General features: G+C 34.0%; 1 protein-coding gene and 1 long non-coding RNA gene across 3 annotated transcripts; both read right to left on the bottom strand.

Moving 5' to 3' along the window:
* Positions 1-26: 26 nt before the first annotated feature.
* LOC105051541 (uncharacterized) lies at positions 27-8,387 on the bottom strand. Of its 2 annotated transcripts, none has more exons than XM_010932037.3 (6): positions 8,193-8,387; positions 7,247-7,717; positions 5,033-5,343; positions 4,886-4,942; positions 1,158-1,579; positions 27-572 (listed from the first exon to the last, which is right to left on the bottom strand). In XM_010932037.3, the coding sequence occupies exons 2-6, from the start codon at positions 7,663-7,665 to the stop codon at positions 231-233; spliced, it is 1,551 nt and encodes a 516-aa protein (XP_010930339.1). In that variant the 5' UTR covers positions 7,666-7,717; positions 8,193-8,387; the 3' UTR covers positions 27-230. The 2 variants fall into 2 exon arrangements, with proteins under 2 accessions (XP_010930339.1, XP_010930340.1); XM_010932038.3 differs by having other exon boundaries at positions 1,158-1,576; positions 8,193-8,383.
* A 3,604-nt stretch (positions 8,388-11,991) lies between these two features.
* LOC140851525 (uncharacterized) lies at positions 11,992-14,215 on the bottom strand. Its single transcript, XR_012134220.1, has 3 exons — positions 14,092-14,215; positions 13,004-13,115; positions 11,992-12,146 (listed from the first exon to the last, which is right to left on the bottom strand). It is a non-coding gene; the product is annotated as an uncharacterized lncRNA (long non-coding RNA).
* Between the last annotated feature and the right edge of the window lie 10,749 nt (positions 14,216-24,964).

Raw genomic sequence — 24,964 nt, 5'->3', positions numbered from 1 at the left:
ACTGCATTGAACTGCAATTCAGAATCTGTCCTCCAAAAGCCGAGTTTCTATTATTTTCAATTAAATCCTGTTCCTGAGCAAACCAATTTACAAAGCTATCAGCTCTCAGATTAGCACTTAATGAAGTACAAGGGCAGCATAGAAAATAAAAGGACCCACCCAAGTTCACTGACAAAACTCTGTTCATAGCAAGACCTGAAATTCCAAACACACCGAAAGAAATCTAAAGGCTAACTTTTTCTTCCTGAAATTCTCAGTTTCTGAAGCCTCTCACTCCTCAAACTATTTAACGCAGCCATAGAACCCCCCCGCCGCTTCCTCTTAGGCTTTCGCCCTCTGCGTTTTCCTGAGTAGCAGGGCTTCAGAGCTGTTTGTTGTGGCATAACAACATTTTCTGTCTCTGGACCTGGCCCGGGGTTTGAAACTTTGGGGGCAATGCTCTCCTCCTCAGAAGGGGATTCCGCTTCTTCTTTAACCAATTCTTCAGGTTTTTCTCTTGGCTGACTGACCTTCCCAAAATTCTGAAACTCTTCCTCAGCTGCTTGATTGTCTATTAGAACATCATCAGCACTCTGCAGACCAAAACAAGAAATTGGTATAATTAGTATTCAAAATAAATAACTTGCTGACAATCCCATTTCCCAAGAATTGCTGGTAATATCAGATGGGTTTTACATATCTGTCTAATCTCATCGTTTATCAACCTCCCTCTCTCTTTTTAACCAGTAAAAAAAGTACAGAATATTTAAAGTAAAAGAAATTTAGATGTTGCCAATGATAAAATTTTGATCACCTAGGGTCATGAAAACTAGATAAGAAGACTTTAGATACCACTTAGCTCTAATTAGTAGGTCCTGGTACCACTAAACAATTACCAGAGATTGTGAAGATATTTAAAGGTAAAAAAACAACTAAAACAACTAAATTTATTGAAAAATACTAATATTTTCTTTGGTGATGGCAACAAATTAACTTAGCCAAGATTCACCTCTTTATAATCGGTCAGTCCACAAGTAAAATTTTAACGGTTTGGTCTAGATTGGCACCTAGATAACTCTAACATTAAATTAATTTACATGTTATTCAGAAAAACATTTGTATTTTCCCATTAAAAAAATAATTAATGCAGACTCATTAGTAAGCATATAAACTCTTACATCTTTGTACAAGTCTCTGATCTGACGCTGATTCAAAGGGCCATCAGCAGCAGACAGTAGGCCCACTGTGCTTTCAATGATATCCACTTCAGCAGCATCTCCATAGCTCGAAACTGCACTTCCGGGCATTACCATATCTTCCATCTCATATTCAGATACATGATGCGGTGGAGTACCTATAGCTCCAACTGGCAATCCATCATTATTTCTAGGAGAACCACTATGACTTTGAGCATAACTAGGAGGATACGAAGAGATCTCTGCAGCATATCTGCACATGACCTTGTTGAGATGAGTCTTCAACTTGAGAACTCGGGACTGAACAGCTTCGATGTTCAAAAGAATTTGCTCTAATGAACTGTCACGACCCTTGATGCCAAGTAACCACTCACTGTCCTCGGTGCCTCTAACATTCTCATCTGCTGCAGTCGTGGATTTCAGTACAAGAAAATATATATATAATAAGCAATAAAGAGCAAAAAAAGGCATGCTTTTTCAGTCCATTCATTCTAACCATACAATTCTACATGTTTGATGATAAGTAAAGCCAAGAGAAAAAATACTTGCTCAGTTTGTTGTTTCCTTTGGTCTGCTAAAGATTCTAACATGCATATTCAGGTAGTGTGGAATGTACAGGATGAAGTTTGAATGAAACCAAACTGAGAATGCTTAATATCGTAAAAGCTCTCTGGAAATTGCAATTTTTAGGAGTAATAGCAACTTTCATTCAGATGTTCTTTCCTGTCTTCCCTGGTGGCATTCTGCAGACATAGATAATAGCTCTTCATAATTACATTTCAATAACTCCAGGCAGCAGTCCTGGAAGCTGGAAACAGCTTGTGAAGTTGATTTATGATGGATAACAAGGATAAATCTGACTATTTAGCATTTTAAATATTCTTGGACAGTTATGATCACCATGACTTCTATATATTAATGGCAACAGACTAGTTCAGGCTGCTAGTGTAAAAATAGTCTATCCTAAGGTTTATTGTTCTGACCCATACCGACTACACCATATCATATTGTAAGTTACTGGTATGGCATCAACATTCAGTTCGGTATGTGAGTCAAACCAGTCTGTACGGCTCTGAAATGAAGAGCATGCTTGTACTGACTGATACCACCTGCACTCGTGTGTGTACCATACCACATCAACCCATCCTCCCTAGTTTCTTGCAGTATTGTGATAAAAAACGAGAAAAATGTTGGTCAGGAGCTGTCCTGATACGTGATGTACCGTACCATATCCACTGCACCATACTGAAATAGTAATGTACCTACCAAGATTGCAGACTTTGGTCTATACTAAATTTTTTGAGATAATCTTTTGTACAAAAATGTCTTTTTTATGTAATAATATTTTGATTTAATATTTTAGGCACTGTAGCAATGTAGAAACTAGCTAAGCAATGATATATATTGCCAACATGGTTCATGGATACTTGCTCTGACAAACTCTCCAAAATAACCTGTTTGTTCCAAGTAGTTTTAACACAAACATTTTGAATATTCAAAAAGGTACTTTTCCTAGTTAACCAACTAGAACTGTGGAATCCCTCCCCCATGATAGTTTCAACCTGGTTAAAGATGAATAAGCACCAACAAGGTGCTTTGCAGTCTTTCTGAAATCCCAAAATATCCCTCATTATAGGGTTGAATTCCCTAAAAAGTTGCTTGGATGAAAACCTTGAATAAAGCTGAAAAAGTGAACTTTAATTAAGTTTATTTAGGTTTATACAGAAATCAAACAGCAGCACTAAAGACTATGGAGACTGATTCACAAAGCAGCTTGTGTATTTATTCAATGGCTGAAAACAGATTACACCTGAAATACCAGTTTCAAGTTATCATCGCCAGAAAGAAATCCCATAACTTACCAAGTGGATAGTTACCATAATTCAGATACAAGAAAGACTGAATGGAGCCATAATAGACAAGTCCAATACCAACATCAGTGGACCATATGAATCCTATTTCATGGTGTTTCATCTTCTATCAACAAGAACTAATTGTAAGTCCTTCCGCAGGATCTTCTGTCCAAAATATTTCAGATGTTCATCACCTATGGGTGAAGCTTGTAACACAAACCCGTGACCATCCTTGATAAGGCATTAAGATAGTGTTTGCTGACCCAAATGGGATCACTACTGTGATCTAAGATCACTGGTGATCCGAATCAAATAGTGATCTGATCCCCAATGATCTAAGATCACTACATCTGGTAGGCCATAATCCAGCAATTAAAGATCCCTAGGTACATTTATATAAATAATCTGTTTGGTATTCCATGAGAATCAAAGATCATTGACTATCTAATACCAAAACTATCCATCATATATTCCATAAAATATATTTATTAATCATATAAATATATTATAGTAAAATATTAATACATTAATTATTAATAATTAATATATTCTATAAAATATATTCATTAGTCCTATAAATTATTAATCCTATGAAAATATATTAATTGTTATTGTGGAATTGATATTTTTATTTATACTTATAATATATTATTTATTATTATGAATATTTATTTCGTTAGGAAAAATATGGCAAATAGAAGTAAATAGTATATACTTTGTTTATATAAATACAAAGTACAATAAGATATTTTCACTCTAATTTAAAATTAGCATTAAATCATAGTATGATAATAATATGATTAATACTATATTATAATATAATATATATTATAAATATAATATATAATATCAATATAATATAATATTGGATACATAATACTAATACAATATATTAACGGAATATATCAATTTTTTTCGTCAAAATGAGGGGTATTTTTGTCCTTAAAATTCAGGCCAAGATTACTGCCCGAGGATGATTTTGGATTCCTTATCTCAAGGATCGATTTTCCATCACTAGATTGGATGGTGATTTGAGGAATGGAGATGATTTGAGATCACTATTATATAGGATCTCCATAGTGCAATCAAACACAGTAATCTCATCACCTCTATCCACATCACCCTTGATCTTGGTCAGATCACTCCATACAAAACACCCTCTAAGGCTTTATTTGGTTATTCACATGCCTATGTTATTTATCCACTTCAGTTCATTGATCCGTCCTCCTCTTGACAAACTTATAGCAAGCTTGACAAATGAGATCAACTCTCCACCTTTACCAACTGGCACTGGGAGGGTGGCTAAAGTACCTTTAAAGAAACAGACAATTATTTAAAGATCAAAGTTCGATGTTCTCGAGATCATATTAAACCTTAAAATCTACGGTGGTTCAACTAAGATCATAAAATGGGGTGTTATTGCATAAAATATCTTTGCCTTTTTACACCATAATGATTAGGCAAATTACTTGAACATCAAAATTTTCTCTGCTGGGACTTATAGAAACACAATATCCCACTCAATCTTGTGTGTTGGGATCCAATAAGAAACCAACATAAGAACCGGAAGATGCAGATCTTGCCTAAGCATGTCTTTGTCACTTTACCACTGATTTATGCTTGATTGAACCAACCAAAAATTATTTAAAAAATTAAAATAACATGATTAACAATTAACAGGAATGGGTGTTATATGCCCCAATAAGAAAACTTCCACAGTAATAGATGAGCAATAAAACTCCCATTTAGTGAATTACACAGGCAAAAAAATAGTATAGTTTCACTTCTATGTTCTAAAAATATAATAACTACAGCAGATCATAACTTTATACCTTAAGGCACAGCAATCATCCTTACCTTGTTCGCCACAATCATCATCAACTGAGTGACCATCTGTTTCAGTTTTCTTGTTTTCTGCAGAAGATTTAAAGAGGAGTTACCAATGATAAAATCTATGCATAAAAAGAAGCAAGGCAAATTATGCTTATAAATAAGATATATTACCATAATAGGAGAATATATGGTGGTTTGACATATATGATGATATATCAGCTATATCTTCATTTCTTTTTCTTTTTCTCCTCTTCATAATTTGTTTTTTGGGACTTCTACTAGTCAGAGGCACTGATCTAGATACAGAACCGTCCAATTCAACCATTTTCATCTGCAACTCTTTTTCATGCTTGTATGCTGCAAGTTCTTTATCATATTTTAATGATTGCGACTGCAGTTCCTTCATCTGTAATTCTAACCACTGGCACCTCCACATTAGAGGGCTGATGAATTTTCTCCAATGAGCAGTTACCTTTTTCTTCCTGTAAAGTTATTTGCTGAATTTATAAAAGCATATAAGATGATAAGACACATGACACAATCTTTAATTACTACTACTCAGCCTTGAGGGTCAGAATGTAAAATAACAGATCAAGATATAGTAAAGTGAGTGCCATATAAAGCTTGCTACCTGATCATAATACTCTTTCCAAAACAACCACATGTCCTAACATTCATTTTTGGAGCATCTTTCTTAAATTAGTTGGAAACCACAACCAAGGAAAACCTCAACCAAATAGATTCCTCTATTTCATTGAGAAAATAAGGAGGTGTAGACAAGTGATAATTTTTATTTTAGTTCTAAATCAACAAAGTCTGAAACAGGTTGAACTATGATTAACAGGAAAATATTGGAACCACCATTTTCATGCAGGGTTCAATTAGGACAATCAATTATGAATTCTAGATGTAAAAAAAGACTTCTTCACCCTTTCTTGAACAAATAAAAATAAATAGATAAATTTTAATTGATGTGGTTTCCATCATATGTAACTGAAGGGGAAAAAGAGAAATATGTCAATGACATGTCATCCCTTCAAAAGTGTTGACTTTAATCATCCAAGAAATTGTAAACTCTTATGAAACATCTGCCTCATATGTGTTGGCTTGCGCCAAGCATATCTAGTAGTGCACATAATGCTGTGGTACCAGATTTGAAAACACTAAGCAACAAACCATTTCTCACTCCTTCAGAAACAATCAAAAGTTATCATGTTCCTCCTTCATCTAGACTCTTTCCAATTTTAAGCGAATTTGGAGGGTAACTAGATGGTTGCATGAGCTTAAACTGCCACTACTGCATAGTTCACCTGGTTTTTGAATCAGGACAATCATAGTGTGAGCCATATTTTACTCAATCTAGTTCATGCTATCACATGACATACCAAGCTTCAATGTTGTTTTGCTTGAGAAAAGTTATGTAGCAACTTGGAATTCTCCGAGTTTGTTAGACCAGCATGAAATTGTTCACATTTTCAGTCAAGGGACTCCCACAAATTAGTCATGTTCATCTTTGTGGCAAGCTTTCATGAGGATCCACACTATACTTGTGGCAGAATCTAGGAATTTACTTGTGTCAAAGAGACATTCCATCCAAATGACTCATACATTCTTATAATTTTTACATGAACTTAAACCTGTATCATCCACATATATATAACACAGTTTACTCCTCTATTCCATACTTTCTTTTAGGTTACATGGGCATGGGATCATTTGTCAGATGAAGGTGCTTTTCTAAGCATCAGGACCTTTCAGCATCTAAAAACTTCTTCTTCTAGAGGCATCACTGAATGCCAAATGAATGCCCGTGTTAGTGCTGGACGTTAGTACATCAAGCTACATCAAAGGATATGGGTAATGCAGACTTTCTTTAACCTCTGTATACAATCATAAGAAAGAAAGCTTAAACATCAAGAGTTTTGAAGGACTGAATATGAAACCAGTTAGAGTATACGGCATAGTGAAATGAATTAATTGACTCATCTAATAAAGTAATTCATTAGAAAAATATGGAGGACAACAATAGACAGGTAAAAAAAGACAGCATAGTATACAAGTTTGCTTCAAAATGGTACAAATCAAGTTTGCAATAACTACCGTAACTTATTATATGAAACATATGAAAGAGTAACAGAACAAAATTAAGACAAGCAATATGGATTCAATATTTCATTTTTCTCCAATTAAAAAGAAATATGCTGAATATACTAAGTGACCACTTCCTCGTGTATTTCTGATAATGATAAATTCTACCGGGTATGGGGACAAAACATAGTGCAATTAGCACAAGAAATCATGAAGGACTTGAACTTAATAACATAAAAACACAAATCACATAGCTTCAACAAAAAGAAACATATATCTGTCAAATAAGAAGCTTACTTAAAAACTCTGTTAAACCCATCAAAAACAGCAGGATCACCATTCATAACCCCAAACCCAGAGTCCACTTCAACATCACTCTGGTTAAGCTTTGACTCATTATCAGACCCCGCGATTGTGCCCCCAAATGAGCTCGAGTAATCCGTGGCATCAGGGTCTTCCGCTTTAACCTTCTCAATGGCAAAACCATCATCACAATCAAGAATTTCGACTTCCTGATCCATGCCATCATCCACCTTTTTCAGGATACACGATGACTCAGCATAGAATCCATTGTCTTCAAAGTTATTCATGCACACCAAGCCCGTTGCCTCACTCATCATCACTTTTTCTCCATTTGCCTCCTCCGCTTCAGATTTAACAACAATATCAGGTTTTCTTTCTTCATCAATACCAACTAATGCTTGGGCAGGAGCCATGTCACGCAAATTTTCAATTAGTATCGAGATTTGAATTCTTGACTAACAATATCTGGCCAAAGAAAAGGGGGAAAGGAAATATGTCAACTTCTAATGAAATTTCGTGAGTATTCATAGAATCCACTACGGATTCGAAGTTAATTAATAAAAACACACTCGATTTTAACAGGAGCATGGAACCATCGCTTCAAAAATTTAAAAAGTTCAAAAAAAAAAAAAAGAGGGAATTTTCAAACGCTAAAACACCACCGTAACTTATTAAACCTTTAGAATCTCCCAATTTTTTCAAAAGGGATGGTTGAAGGCCCGAAACCCTCAACTCCATCCTCGATTCTAAATTGGTGTTCTTGATTCTAAACAACGACCTCGATGCTCTAAGAAATTTTGAAAAGCCCTAAAATCCCTAACACAGCAACATCCACCACAAGGAGTAAAAATTAAATAAAATAAACGCTTGTTAAGAGTCTCGAAACCCAAAACATAGATTGATGAGTAAAATTTTATACATAAATAGGGAACAATCTAACCTTGGAGGAGGAGGCCTCTTCTACTCCGCGGCTGGGACTTGGGGAGGAAGATCCGAAGAAGCCGCAATCGCAAAGATCGGTGACGGATGCGAGGAGGTAGGGGGGCGCAAACGGGCCGGGTGATGGCCGGCTTCTCGGATCTGAACCGGGTTCGAGTTGACCCTGGACCGGCCGCGCTCGCCGTCTTACACGGAAGCCAACCGCAACGCCGTTTGTAAAAAGGAGAGAAGGGCGGAGAGATTGACGGGCCGTTGGCTTTAGAAAGAGAGAGCCGGGTGATCTGGCCTTTGAACCGTTGGGTTTAGTTAAGTGGTGTCTATTAAAAAATATAAAAACAAATGCAGGTTAGAGGAGAAATTATAACTCATCACAGAATGGTGCACATGACCGATCACAACCATTCGTTTCTATGAATCTTATTTTTCTAATACTCATTGTGATGTATTATTGAAAGAACAAGTTGATTATCTCATGACCACATGAACCACACATAGCATAAAGTATAATTTTCTGGTGGATATTCAAGCTCAACTCATGCTTGGGCCCACCTTAATAGCACGGTGAGAAGCTTGGTTTTGTTTTCCGGTAGAAAAGATTAGTTCTAACTTTAAAATAAAAATAACTCATCTACTCAATTTAATTTTAATGCCAAATTTCTATTCGGTAATAGGTATTTGATTGGATCTAAGAAAAAAGATTCTTAATGGTTATTACACCTGCTTGCAAGCGATGACTAGGGATTTGACTCTTGAATTTTGTTAACCTTCAGGTGGTGTTATCACTTAAAATTTGAACTTTAAGTGATTTACTTGGAGGATTTTCTAAGTATGAACTTGGGTCCATGTCTCAAACAAGCCCCAAGTAGTAGGAATTTTTCCTTCTATTTTCATTTTATTGTAATCATGTAAGATCACGCCATAGTACATGGAATGTCCATGAAAGTTTTAATCTTCTCCACTTTGTTTGTGGGCTAGAAAGATTTTGCAGTATATTGATTGCCATCGGTTTGAATTAGACTTCCAAACCTAAAAGGATCTAAAATGAGCAAAACAATATGGTATGATCCAAGAAGTTTGGATTGGACTACCAAGCTGAGGATGAAAAGTCCCATTTCTTAGATTAAGCAAGTACAAAGACTTGCTCTAAAACAAGAAAACAAAAGATTCTTGAGGCCTAGTGAGAAGTAGATGTCCTACAACACAATGAAATTTGCCATAGAATTACAAGCTTTGCCAAGAATTACTCCATGCCAAATTGTCTTGTTCTTGTAGTTCATTAAATAAAACTAAAATATGATTTCATTAGTGAGTCAAAATGTTGAAAGCACTTCTTTGAAATCAATCACGCCACTCCCACAAATTAGGAAAGGATAAAACATTTAACAATAGCGAGTCTTGGTTCACTTGGTGTTTTGAGTAACTAGTAAGTGCATTACATACCAAGAAGTATCTAGAGTATGTTTTGTTTCATTGTACAATTTCTAAATTGACATATATTTCCTTCCTTGTTTTTACATATATTTATCTTCCCAATTAGAGTAGACATATATGTTTGTGACATTCATTTTCTTTGACTTATAACATAATTTTCTAAAAACAAGAAAAAAGTATTTTCCTAACAACAATTAAAAATATCGTAAAAGAAATGAGGAAGTAAATTATGGTTGTATGACAAACTTTTTACTTATATCTTAATCTTCTTCACTCCCAAATAATTTTAATATCAAAGAAATTTCTTTAAGGTCTAGATATTTATAGTCTTGATGTGTTAGGATGAACAAATAAATTGAGGTTCGGATTGTATCTTTCATATGAAAGAATGATTGATCTTTTTTTGTGATGTTAATTGTTAGATCAAGCATTGCACAACTTTCAAAGCATTTCAATCTTTTCCTTCCATCCACAACATAGATCATATCATGCTTTGAAAGATGTGCAATGTGCAATCTAATGGTTGATGTCACAATAAAAGATCAATGATTTTTTTATGCGAAAGATACAACCTAAGCCCAATACATTGACCTATCACTAGTTTTATATTCTTTCCAACTCCTATTCATCCATCTATTCTTTCCAACTCTTTGTCTAGTTTTGGATACAATTATAGTTTGCAAGTGACTAATTTTAAGAGAAAGGTGTAATCAATGAGCATTATGACCCTATTTATAAATGGGATGTCGTAGAATTTATTTTCCAAGTCCTGGTATGTATGAGCAAGTGCATTTATTATTTTTCTTAACATTCCTTTTCTGCTTCCCATCCTTCAGACAAAGAATATGGATATTTGAGGTGCTCAATAAGAAGAACAAACAAAATATAATGTGCTTTTTTCAAAAAATAGTGATAGAAAATGTTTAAATCATCTCAATATAAACTCAATTTTTAATGATTATTATCTATATATGAGTGGGATGATGTCCAACATTTGTGGAATTAATATGCGCATTTGCACCCAAGATATGCTTATGAGTATCAATCAACCAAAACACTAAAAGATATATGCTTTGTCCATTGAAGACTAGCATATATTACTAATTCTATTTTTATTTGTTTTTGCAAGGTAGCGCTGTATTTGGGGGTGGTCACTAGTTAAGGATCTGAATACAATTTAATAAGATGATGGGAAGAATTAATCAAAAGCTAGAAAAGAACTTGATTTACTATGAAGTGTTGAAAATTTAGAACATAAAAAAATGAAACATATTTCCACACTTTTTGGTTTGTCTAAATATAGAATTTACATATAACAAACACATGATACATAATAAATATGCTTTTTTCAATAGTTTGGAGTACGGAAACAAGATAACTTTACTACTAATAGCAACATATACCATGAATAATTTGTTCTCCACACATTTCGCTACTTATAATTCATACATACAACCTCTAGAATCCAAAAAGATTTAACTTAAAAAAAATCGATACTTTAGAATCAAAACCTTAATTGCTGAACAATATTTTTTGACAAAATTTACATGAAGAATTATTCGACCAAAGAAATTCAAAAATAATCTTGAATAAATTGAATAATTGTGTTATTATAACTAAATAGAGGTAAACATGCCTCTTCCCACTACCCATACTATGACTAATTCCATGCTCAAAATACTCCTTTTTGGACAACCGACGTGTTTATCAGGATGTGAATAGTATGTTAACCAAATTGCCTCTTTTATTGTGAAGTATTTAGATGGGATTTTGTGGTCCGACGCATAGGGCACCTCTATATCGTTTCATGATGTTTTATTTTCTGATATGTTTTTGGTTGTATTCATATCGTGATTACCCCAATGTTGCTTTTGTGTTGCATATATATGACATCTAAACCCCAAAAAATGAAAAGGAAAAAGATGAGAAACTTTGAGAGAATAAAGGGAAACGAAGCTAACTTACCTGAATTGAATTATTTAACTTTGGCTAGATCAATTATTCTTGTGTGCAGTGTGACCATGTACCATCCGTGTTGCTTGATATCTTTATGCAGTGCATCACTGTGGAATGCTGTGGAGTTGGCTGATATGGTGTGCTATGTACTGACACAAACCTATTTCAGTATGCATCTTGCCAGCCTAGTGGCATATATTGCACCATTTGTTTGATATCTATGACAGTAGTATCTGTTCTTTAACAATCCTTTCGTATTGTTATTCATATAGATTTGCTAGAACAAGATGGTTATCACTGTATTCTTGTCACGTCCCGAACCCAACATCCGGATCGGATACGTGATGGCCGCACACTCCTTAGAGCAAGCCCTAAAGAATATGCAAGGCCAACTTAAATCATTACAACCTTATCAACCATAATAATTTATTTCAACAATAATTCATAAAACTTGCATAATTACAATTAACATTCCTTCAATCCTCTGATCAGGTATCAACGGTACTCTATCTATGCATCCGCTCACTCACAAATCCATACCATAGCCAACCATGGACATCTTGTAACTCTGAGAAGAAAAAGAAAATGAAGGGGTGTGAGCTTTACAGCCCAGTAAGAATTCTCATATCACACCAATATAATAATATAATCTGAAAATAATGATAGGCAATAATACGTAAAAGTCGATGTTCACTGTTCAGAATACTGCAAATATTTATAGATTATCTGTTTTATCAAAAGAGATGCATCATCATATGTTAAATAAGTGAAACAATTTTATTCAACGATTGTTTCATGTCTTATCTTTCTATTTTCTTCTATTATCACATCATCTTTAATCCTTTTTTTTTGGCTTTAGCTTTAGCTTTGGCTTTGGCTTTGGCTTTGGACTACCAGGATCATGCGACGATCTTTTATTCGGATCGATTTCTGTGATCTTCCTCGGATCGAAATATTCATGATCTTTCTCGGATCAAAGTGGCCATGATCTTTCTCGGATCAAATCATTCATGATCTTTCTCGGATCAGATTCTTCATGATCTTTCTCGGATCATATTATTCTTCCACACATAAGCCTGTGGGGGCTGTCCCAGGCATAAGCTCCTGGCAAGCTATTCTACATGACAAGGCCAGTCCAAACCATATTTCTCTTTCTTCTCATTTTCATTAAATTATAATATTTGACTTCATTAATCAATTCAAATTTTGCAATGTAATAAATATGTCATACCCATATAATCATGCCATCAATCGCTGATACATATGTATTGATATAACATACTCATACTCAAAATCATATAAATAAATAACAGTGTCTCAGATATAACAAATTCATCGATCTCAAATCCAACGTTGCAAAATCAATGAAATAAAACCAACGGTAAAATAACATATATAATGATGATCATGTACAGAGATTCTTACCTTTACCGGTGACTGATCCAAGCACAAAAATCAATGTTCTTCTTTGATTTATGAATTCTTTAACAAAATATTCCACTCGATATCATTTGCAAACAATCATCTCTTCATAACCCTGATCAAGTATAAAGATCATATATGGAGAAAATTACCGATAATCGATCCTAATAACACAGATTGAGGACCTCTCTTAGGATTAATCAAAATTAGGATTTATCTAAGTATCTAGATCCTCCATTGATCCATAAGACTTCTAGAGAGAGAAAATCCATGAAGAGAGAGAAAATTCTAGAGAGAGAAAGTAGAGAGAGAAATATTCGCATCCTTCCGATGAGGCACTCATGATCGAGATCATCAGAGGTCCTATCAGGATGACTCAATATGAATCAAGTGTTACAAATTTCGAATAGGATCGAACTGGGATCAGATCTATCGCACGAATTTTGGAGCAGTCTCGGATCATCTTATTTTTATTTCAAATTTATCCTAGGGTCTATGATGAAATCAGAGAGAGAGAAAGACTCTAGAGAGACAAAATTCATAAAGAGAGAGAAAAAGTCTAGAGAGAGAAAATAAGGAGAGAATCTAGAGAGAGAAACTGGAGAGAGAAGGTAGAAAGAGGAGAGAGAGAAAATTTTCTCTCTTCTTCTTCTTATTTTATTTTATTTTATTTTTCTCTTTCTCTTTCTCTTTTTCTTTTTTTTTTCTTTTTTTTTTCTTTTTCTTTTTTTTTTTCTTTTTCTTTTCTTTTTCCTTTTTCTTTTCTTTTCTTTTCTTCTTCTTCTTTCTTCTTCTTTCCTTTTCCTGCGGCCTCCCTTGGCTGAAATAGGGGAAGACCGTGAGGTCCCCCCCTCGGTGGCTCGGGCTCCAGTGGCTTGGCCGGAGATTCGGCAGCGACCGGCGATGGGGTTCGGCCGGTAGTGGCCAGCAGCGGACGGCCGGCGGCAAGGTTCGGCCGGGGAGAAACAAAAAGAGATCGGAAAACAGGAGATTTCTTGTTCATGGATTTTCCGGCGAAGACGGTGGCCGACGGCGAGGCTTTGGGCTAGGGGAGAAAGGGGAGAGGGAGAGGAAGAAGGGGAGGGGCTTACCTTGCTCCGGCGGTTGAGAAGAGCTCCGGCGAACCCCTTTTCTTCCTGTTCAAACAACTCACAGCAAAAATCTTGGAAAAATCCCTCTAAACTCTTAATAATCTCTCAAAATCCCGTGATAAAGACCTAAAGGGAGGGGAAAGGGGGTTTTATAGAGGAGGAATCCGTTTTTTACTCGGATTTCTCACTCCTTTTCACGGTGGGAAGAAGACTCTCAACGGGAGTCTTCTTCCTCCCGATATCCTCAGTTTTTTTTTTTTTTTAAATCTGGGTTATTACATTCTTCCCTCCTTAAAATAATATCATCCTCGAAATTAGATTATATCGTTCGAGTAACAATATTTAATTTTTAAAAAAATATGAGATCTATATCAGGACATTCTAAGTTTGAACTAATACCAGAACTATCAAGCTGTAACTTGAGATGTCTAAAATTTTTTGGCATTATCTACAATGAAACAACCTACTAACAAAAATTATCCGATTATGATCAGATTAGATCAAAATTTATAGCATCATTTCATTATCAATAAAATCCTTCCTTATTTGCAACTAATGTATTCCATAATATCTTCGGAATCAAGAATTAATATTTCTAATCAATTTAACCCACCATACTTTTGCTGCGCACTCAGATCTCAACTTACCAAATTATATAAGTCTATCAAAGATAAAATATCCTTATATGTTAGATCAATCCAGAATAGATCTAACCTTCAAATTTCATATAAGACTTAGGGCAAAATTTTAAGTTTCTTTATCTTTACTACCTTCGGGTATAGCATATTAAATCTTGATCCACTTTCTATGTTTGAAATTATTATATAAGTTTCATCACTCTTCAAGAATCCAACATATCTAGAATCAATTGGAGTTAACCTTAGATTTACCTTATAATCATTTAGATAATTCCTAAATCAATCTTCCTTTTTTTTAAAAGAATTAATTCTAACTTGACAAACTAGCAGAATTCAAGCCAACATCCTTAAGTAGAGTCAACTTGATTATTTCTTATAAAGCTCTCTTCATCACAACCCTTAATATTAATCGATAAATCCATACAAAATCTTGTCCCTTGTATAAGTCATTCAAAATTTAATACTAGCAAGATGTCTTAGTTCAATTTAAAAAATATATCTAAACTTTGACTTGAATAATTAATACACTTCACCATCTTCAATAATCACAAAAAAAAATTTAAAAAAATCTAATCCAAAGATAGTAATACGAATTATTAAGGATTTCATCATAACCTGTATATCATATTTTGACAAAATAAATTTTCTTCTTTAATTTAACAACAATATCAAAATACTTTTGATCCACTTAGAAAAATAAACTATTGACTTAAAATTCAATGCAACTTGAAAGATCAAGGAATCATATTCAGAATATGATATTTTGAGTAACCAAAAATTTCACCAAGATGTGTATCTCATATTCTCATAATAAAATTTAAGTTATATATATATATATATATATATATATATATATTTTTTTTTTTTTTTCATCTAAGATTGGGTTTCATATATGACCTCTTATAGGTTCAGTGTTCAAAAATATTTCTCTCTCATATGATGTAATTTCTTCTTAGACCATACCCTAATTAACTTTCTTTGATAAGTCTAAATTCATAATGCTCAGATAATTATCATCGAAATTAAAAAAATTATCATGATCTTCAATCATATAAATTTTACATTCCAAAATCCTCTAGTATACTCAACATAACTTATCAATACCTCCCACTTCATTTCAAGATCAACTCTTTCATACTTAGGTCAATCTTACTAATTGAAATCTAAGATATAACTCGTCAATTCTATTATTGATATCATATGCCACTTATGCATAAATTTCATCTTAATATTTATTGATTCGAAATCTAAATATTGAATCTTCTCTATCATGTTCCTTATGATCATAACCTAAGTTTAAATATCACTAAAATCATAATTTTAAATAATTATAATCTTAAGCTTAAATACCGCTTAAATCATATTCTCTAATGATCATGACCTAAATTGTAATATCATTCTATCACATCCTTAATGATTATAACCTCAGACTCTAATATTATCTATCATACTCTATTGATTATAATCTCAAAGTTTTGATATCACTTATATGACAATCCCTAGTGACCTTAGACTTCGGCTCTAGTACTGTTCTGTCATATCCTAATCACTTGTATCATTGTCTCCAAATAAACGTAACCTAACCTCTAAGCTCAGATGCCACTCCGTCACATCCTACTGATCTTTACATAAAGTTTTAATATCACTTCATAATCTTAGTGATCTTAAACCTAAGCTCTGATATTATTCCATCATATCCTATCATGTATATCAAATCCTTAATGATCATATCCTAAGCTCTGATATTATTCCATCATATCCTATCACGTATATCATAATCCCTAATGATCATATCCTAAGCTCTGATATTATTCCATCACATCCTAATTATTTATATCGTAATCTCCAATGATCATAACCTAAGCTCTATTATTACTCTGTAATATTTAAATCACTTATATTATAATCCTTAATGATCATAACCTGAGCTCTGATACCATTCTGTCACGCCCTGAATCCAACACCCGGGTCGGATACGTGATGGCCGCACACTTCTTAGAGCAAGCCCTAAAGAATATGCAAGGCCAACTTAAATCATTACAACCTTATCAACCATAATAATTTATTTCAATAATAATTCATAAAACTTGCATAATTACAATTAACATTCCTTCAATCCTCTGATCAGGTATCAACGGTACTCTATCTATGCATCCGCTCACTCACAAATCCATACCATAGCCAACCATGGACATCTTGTAACTCTGAGAAGAAAAAGAAAATGAAGGGGTGTGAGCTTTACAGCCCAATAAGAATTCTCATATCACACCAATATAATAATATAATCTGAAAATAATGATAGGCAATAACACGTAAAAGTCGATGTTCACTGTCCAGAATACTGCAAATATTTATAGATTATCTATTTTATCAAAAGAGATGCATCATCATATGTTAAATAAGTGAAATAATTTTATTCAACGATTGTTTCATGTCTTATCTTTCTATTTTCTTCTATTATCACATCATCTTTAATCCTTTCTTTTTGGCTTTAGCTTTAGCTTTAGCTTTGACTTTGGCTTTGGCTTTGGACTATCAGGATCATGCGACGATCTTTTATTCGGATCGATTTCTGTGATCTTCCTCGGATCGAAATATTCATGATCTTTCTCGGATCAAAGTGGCCATGATCTTTCTCGGATCAAATCATTCATGATCTTTCTCGGATCAGATTCTTCATGATCTTTCTCGGATCATATTATTCTTCCACACATAAGCCTGTGGGGGCTGTCCCAGGCATAAGCTCCTGGCAAGCTATTCCACATGACAAGGCCAGTCTAAACCATATTTCTCTTTCTTCTCATTTTCATGAAATTATAATATTTGACTTCATTAATCAATTCAAATTTTGCAATGTAATAAATATGTCATACCCATATAATCATGCCATCAATCGCTGATACATATGTATTGATATAACATACTCATACTCAAAATCATATAAATAAATAACAGTGTCTCAGATATAACAAATTCATCGATCTCAAATCCAACGTTGCAAAATCAATGAAATAAAACCAACGGTAAAATAACATATATAATGATGATCATGTACAGGGATTCTTACCTTTACCGGTGACTGATCCAAGCACAAAAATCAATGTTCTTCTTTGATTTATGAATTCTTTAACAAAATATTTCACTCGATATCATTTGCAAACAATCATCTCTTCATAACCCTGATCAAGTATAAAAATCATATATGGAGAAAATTACCGATAATCGATCCTAATAACACAGATTGAGGATCTCTCTTAGGATTAATCAAAATTAGGATTTATCTAAGTATCTAGATCCTCCACTGATCCATAAGACTTCTAGAGAGAGAAAATTCATGAAGAGAGAGAAAATTCTAGAGAGAGAAAGTAGAGAGAGAAATATTCACATCCTTCCGATGAGGCACTCATAATCGAGATCATCAGAGGTCCTATCAGGATGACTCAATATGAATCAAGTGTTACAAATTTCGAATAGGATCGAACTGGGATCAGATCTATCGCATGAATTTTGGAGCAGTCTCGGATCATCTTATTTTTATTTCAAATTTATCCTAGGGTCTATGATGAAATCAGAGAGAGAGAGAGACTCTAGAGAGACAAAATTCATAAAGAGAGAGAAAAAGTCTAGAGAGAGAAAATAAGGAGAGAATCTAGAGAGAGAAACTGGAGAGAGAAGGTAGAAAGAGGAGAGAGAGAAAATTTTCTCTCTTCTTCTTCTTCTTATTTTATTTTATTTTATTTTTCTCTTTCTCTTTTTCTTTTTTTTTTCCTTTTTCTTTTTCTTTTTCTTTTTTTCTTTTTCTTTTCTTTTTCCTTTTTCTTTTCTTTTCTTTTCTTCTTCTTCTTTCTTCTTCTTTCCTTTTCCCGCGGCCTCCCTTGGCTGAAACAGGGGAAGACCGTGAGGTCTCCCCCTCGGTGGCTCGGGCTCCGGTGGCTTGGTCGGAGATTCGGCAGCGACCGACGATGGGGTTCGGCCGACAGTGACCAGCAGCGGACGGCCGGCGGCAAGGTTCGGCCGGAGAGAAACAAAAAGAGATCGAAAAATAGGAAATTTCTTGTTCATGGATTTTCCGGCGAAGACGGTGGCCGGCGACGAGGCTTTGGGCCAGGGGAGAAAGGAGAGAGGGAGAGGAAGAAGGGGAGGGGCTTACCTTACTCCGGCGGTTGAGAAGAGCTCCGGCGAACCCCTTTTCTTCCTGTTCAAACAACTCGCAGCAAAAATCTTGGAAAAATCCCTCTAAACTCTTAATAATCTCTCAAAATCCCGTGATAAAGACCTAAAGGGAGGGGAAAGGGGTTTTATAGAGGAGGAATCCATTTTTTACTCGGATTCCCCACTCTTTTTCACGGTGGGAAGAAGACTTTCAACGGGAGTCTTCTTCCTCCCGATATCCTCTGTTTTTTTTTTTTTAAATCTGGGTTATTACAATTCTCACCAGTGAGATGTTAATGTTTCTCACTACCGCATGCTACCAAATGTTCAAATCCATCAAACCCTTCCTCCCTTGAGATTATTTGTCTCATTGTAGTTGCATTTGTTGATGACACCTGCCAATTTCTTAACTTATTCCATGATTTTTGATATCCAGTGACAGAATTTTTGCAGTTGAAAGTATGGTTTTGATATGGTGGATTACTTGACAGGGCCCTTAAGCATTGCAATTTGTATTATTTCGTATCAAGTCAAAACATTGTGTGACATGGATTTGTACGTTTGTTTCTTCTACATGCATATGTTGTCTTCTGCTTCTTCTGGAATTGGATGGACAAAATCTTTTACTGCAAAGATTTTATCATCTACAGATGGTGCGACATGCATCGAAGTAATTTTGGCCATAGAAACCTATGATCTTTATATAATGGAAGTACACCAAGAGGTGCACCATTTTTTCTAGAGCCTCGAGATGCAGTTTCAGGTGGTTTACATTGTCCAGTGACTGAAAATTCTGATTAACTGAAACAGCCAGTTGAGATTATACACTTCTATCAGTATCCACTGATTCAAGTAATTGCAGCTGCAGAGCTTCTTGGGCAGATTCAGCTGAAGATTTCTAGTCAGATAACAAATCAAGATATTTGTAGGAGAATTGTAATTATTTACCAGCGATATGAGATTGTACATTGAAAGTTGTCATCAATTTTCTAGCATGCTAATTTTCTTGCTGTTCCATGCCTAGAACTTGTTATGTTTTTGCTAATCATCAATAACTGTAAATAAAGAAGTTTCTTAAAGTAAATTGAGAGCAGCAGAAGTAAAAAGTGTTGAGAAAGATTGATGATAAAATTAACTAGATATAGAAAATTTAATATATTAAAATAGATGTAGGAGTTGCATAAAATTAAAGACAGTGAGAAAAAAAAATGATAAAATAGAATTGATGATGGATATATGAAATAATGAATAAGAAGAGATACTCTGGTTTTTAGAAGGTGGATAACAAAAAGATGATATGAGATTGAACATTGAAAGCTGTTGTCAATTTCTTAGCACACTAATTTTCTTGTTATTGAAGGAGAAGTAATGCTGGGAAGAAATCCTCACTTCCTGCATTTCAACCAGCATTTGCCTCTCTAGGTGCAAGCATGGAGGAATCACACAATTTACAGCAGAGCAAGGTGTTTATGGATTACAAAGACACACAGACAGAGACAGACAGACAGACAGACAGAGACACACAGAGAGAGATGTTAATGGTCAGTTGAGGTTTCCTGACAAACATTTTGTATATGGAGACCAACCAACTTGAACTTGCTCTGGTATGTCAAGTATAGATTGAATTCTTCCCAGCTTAGATTCTGTTTTCCATGCCTAGAATTTGTTGATTACGTTTGCTAATTAATAACTGTAAATAACGAAGTTTCTTAAAATAAAATGAGCACAGCAGAAAGGAAAGTGTTAAAGATAGATTAACGATAGAATTAGCTAGATACTGAAAAATGAATACATTAATATAGATACACAAGTTGCATAAAATTAAAGATGAAGCTAGAAAAAAAATGATAAAACAGAATTGATGACAAATATATGATATAACGGGTAAGAAGAGATACTCTGGTTTTTAGAAGGTGCAGAAAAAGAAATGATACAGATTATTCAAATAACTAAAAACATGAGTTAATTAGGTCACCAATAAATTGAATGTAGCGATTTATGGTCATTGAACAATCGACAACAAAGGGGAAAAGGGAAAGTCTCTCACAGTACTAATGACCACCTTATCAATAGGGGTCCTTTCTTCTGTAACTTTCATAGCATCCTGGTTTAGTGGTATTCTCTGAGGATCTTTGGCTCTCTCATGTTGGGGTAGCATGGATCCAAGGTGTAATGGAATCTTCATTAATTTTTAAGCAACGCAGATGATCCGAACCCTTACGATGACGATGGACAACAAAAGTAGAACAGCAAGCAACATAATTTAATCGTATCTTTTTAGTATACTTCTTGTAAAATGATGAAATCACAACAAACCGTCAAAACATGCAGCTTCATGGTAATGTATGTTTCATATCGACCGACTTATATACTTTGGTTAAAAAAAAAAAAAAAATTGACTGCAGATAAATGCATGTCAACATGAGTTTCATCAAACAATACATTATTTTAGATATGCCTGCATTAAATTGGAGTTACACCAGTAAGTCCAGAACCAAGCAATGCAATCCAAGGGAAGAAGTTACTTTTCCTCTCAAAAATATCTTTGATGGGCTAATAGATTCAACATTGTCTTGTGTTCCAACCATCCATTTATGAGCCAGTACTGAATTAAACCTGTGAAGAAGGAAGAATTTATTTCAGAAAAATTAGGTTTCAGGCAGAGACAGTCAAAGGGGAGAGGGACCAACAACAGGAGGCGTTCCAGACAACAGCTCATGGCCCAGTGCTGCAGGTCAAGGTCAAGGGTCAACGGTGAATAAATGATCAGAGCTGTACAATCCTCCCACCCATTGAATGAATCCAACGGTAGGCGCTGACCTGATCCGGTGGACCCAGGTCCATTAAAACCGAATGGCCAATGTACCATCTGAACAGCCTGTTATAACTGCGTCAGTACAAGCAATAATGTAAGATCCAAGGACATAAATTCAATGGCATATCAATTGAAGAGGTGAATATTTTTTTTTTTCCCTACTGTTGTTGTGACTCCCGTCCAGGGAGTAAAGCTATAGAGTGTGGCTTTCTTTTTTGCTTCTAGGGTGACAGGTGAACTGTAGTAACATGGCACTAATAATTTATCGACCTCTGAGGCACATCTTTCCTTGTGAATTGTACCAATCCTCACTCTGCTAACTCTTGCGCAAGTTTAATCTTCTGTACAGCATTGGAAATGGCTGAGGCAGCGACTCTGTTTGAAATTACCCTTGCCCGGGAGTGATAATAGATCGGATAATATCCGTTCAAATTTATTTTTATATTTAAATTTATTTAAATATAAATAATAATTTAAATATCTAATTATATATATCTATATTCATATTTATTAAAAATAAATGGACGTAGATACATATAGATAAGCAGCTATCCGATTTATATTTAAATATTCGATTTGTAATTTTATTTAATTTTATATATCATTCATAAATTTTAAAAAAAAAAATAAACATCTTAATATATTATTAACTTAATTTATCATTCACTTAATAATATCTTTGATTATGTGGTCTTAAATCTTAATCATCTAACTTATATCTGTATTTATGTCCATAATTTCGATATCCAATTTATATTCATATCTGTTTAAAATAAATATGGATATAAAATTTTATATGTGACTAACATCTATATCTTGTTTATTAAATAAAATAAATTAGATATGGATATTATATTAGTATCCAATCCGTTTTCATCCTACCCTTATCTATTTCTGCATGAAAATTGAATCCGAGATGCAAAAATCATAAAAGTTAACGGACACATTGTTACTTCATAACGATGTTTTTATATGTACACATGTTTTAATCTATTTGGACATGTATTCATGTATGTACAGAAGGAAATATTCAAGCTATCTCTCTCTTTTGTAGTCATGTTGCTGCATTTTTGGTGGAATCAACAATATTGTAGGTAAAGCATCTAAATTATGCACCCTTATTTATCTGCTTCTTTTATATTTCATAGTGCTAAATGCCATTCACTTGTTATCTTAATATTATCCTTACTTTCACTTAAACTTATGGAATTTTTGCTTCAAAACATTATTTATTTATTTTTTTAAGTAAATAGTGGAGATCCGCCACAACAGTCCATACTTATCCACTTGGGAAATATTCAATATGAAAAGAAAATATATGCTATGACTTAAAATAAAACAGTGTCACATAAGATGGTATTTATGCTGGTGCATCTGATGGAATACCTAAGGAATAGAAAAAACTTATGTTGTCATTTCTATATAATAGTGCCTAAGAACAATTTCATAACCTATAATTGCTTGATAACATGCGAGTATTTCATGAGCAACTCAGGAAGGATTTCTAAATAACCAAAACTCATGAGTTATTGAATATGCTGCAAATAATTTACCAAAAATGAGAAAAATTTTGGTTCGGGCAATGGTCATGTTTCTGAGTGAGAAAAATGAGAACAATTACCAAGTACATCTAGATATTCTTTTTAGAGTTTTGGAGAAATTGGTTATTATGATGTGTAGCTAAATCCTGAGGAACTTTATAAAAGGAAAAGCTTCCTTTAATCATTTAGTGAACCATTTAATATAAACCCAGTATAAAATTAAGTTAAAAACCTATAAGGGAGCTCTCTCTCTCTCTCTCTCTCTCTCTCTCTCTCTCTCTCTCTCTCATATATATATATAGATTTGGCTTTCCATGCACAGATTCAATGCCAAATATTTTTTTGAGAAGCTTTTTGTACAATTCTTAATGCAAAAGTATTTGTATGGTCCTACTCTTAAACTTCATGAAATCCATAAAATCCATGGAATTCTATGATTTTCAAACCTATGGGAGAGAGTAATCATTGTCCTATTCACTTAAGAAAGGGAAGTTCCTGTTAGGAACCTAATTTTCAGCCCCTATTTTGATTATTTTCATTGTTTGATGGCCATTAAACTTTTAGTTATTTTGCATGTTTATACAATAAGACAGAAGTGAATGTAAAATAGATACGTGTGTGTAAGGCAATAAGTATGCATAATTTGCACACAACGGATCAAAGTTAAATGAGAACTCGGTTGCAAAATAGCAGTCAACCAAGGTCTGGGAATTAAATTTTACCATCATGGTGGCTCCCTCGCTAACTATAGCCCAATTCTTGTTCTACCAAATTACTAATTTTTCTGTCAAGTCAGCGATTTGGACCACATCACTTCCCCTTGTGACATCAATAATATGACTATTGGGTGCCTCTATAAATGGAGGAAAAGGAAAGCAGTTGTTTGTTAAGTATACCTTCCTTGTTCCACTCTACTCCATGATCTAGTTCAACATATTTCAAGGAACAAAAAAACAAAATGAAAATTTTTTGTAAGGTCTGTAATGGTAGCAAGTGCCCAAGCTCAAAGCATAGCATTGACATCTTTTTGGAGTGTGCGGTTAGAGCCTCTATGGTATATACTCGATTTGATTTTGATATACATCTTGTTTTGTCTCATTTTACCAAAAAAAAGTTAAGACATAATATATTTAGGAGTTAAGATTGTCAAGGGCAGCTCTGCTTTATCAAACAATGGATCTTTGTTCTCTTCTCATTCATAGACGTTAGCATAAGGTTGAACTATATAAATTTATATATGCAGTGTGTTTTTTTACTTTCTATTTTTTCAAATTTTTTTAATTCTTTTTCATTTTAGGCTTTACATATCATGTTTCATCTAGATCAATTTTAATGTATATTTTTTTGGTTAGAATGTTCTAATGACATATAATTCTCTTTTTATCACAGGTTAACTTTCTTTCGTCAACGTAGAACGCCAACATGAACATCATGTCCATGGATATAAAATGCGTATATTATCTGCTCATCATAAGGTTCGTGCTATTCTATTTCTCATGCAGTTTTTGGTGAACTCAAAGATCATGGTAGGTGGGAGCACTCATGAAATTGACACAAATGACAAGAAATTGAGCCGAAAGGAAAGAGAAAAAAAAAATCTATGGTGTCCCTAAGATCTTTCGTCATCTTTTCTCTATTTTTTTTAAATTTATTTATTTATTTTTATAGAAGAAGAAAAAGAAAGGATTGGATCCCACCGTGACTCATTGAGTAAATGAATGATGAGT

Source organism: Elaeis guineensis, chromosome 9 (assembly GCF_000442705.2).
Source record: "Elaeis guineensis isolate ETL-2024a chromosome 9, EG11, whole genome shotgun sequence".
NCBI lineage: Eukaryota > Viridiplantae > Streptophyta > Magnoliopsida > Arecales > Arecaceae > Elaeis > Elaeis guineensis.
Note: the sequence above shows the minus strand (reverse complement) of the source record. Positions and strands in the feature narration are given on the sequence as shown.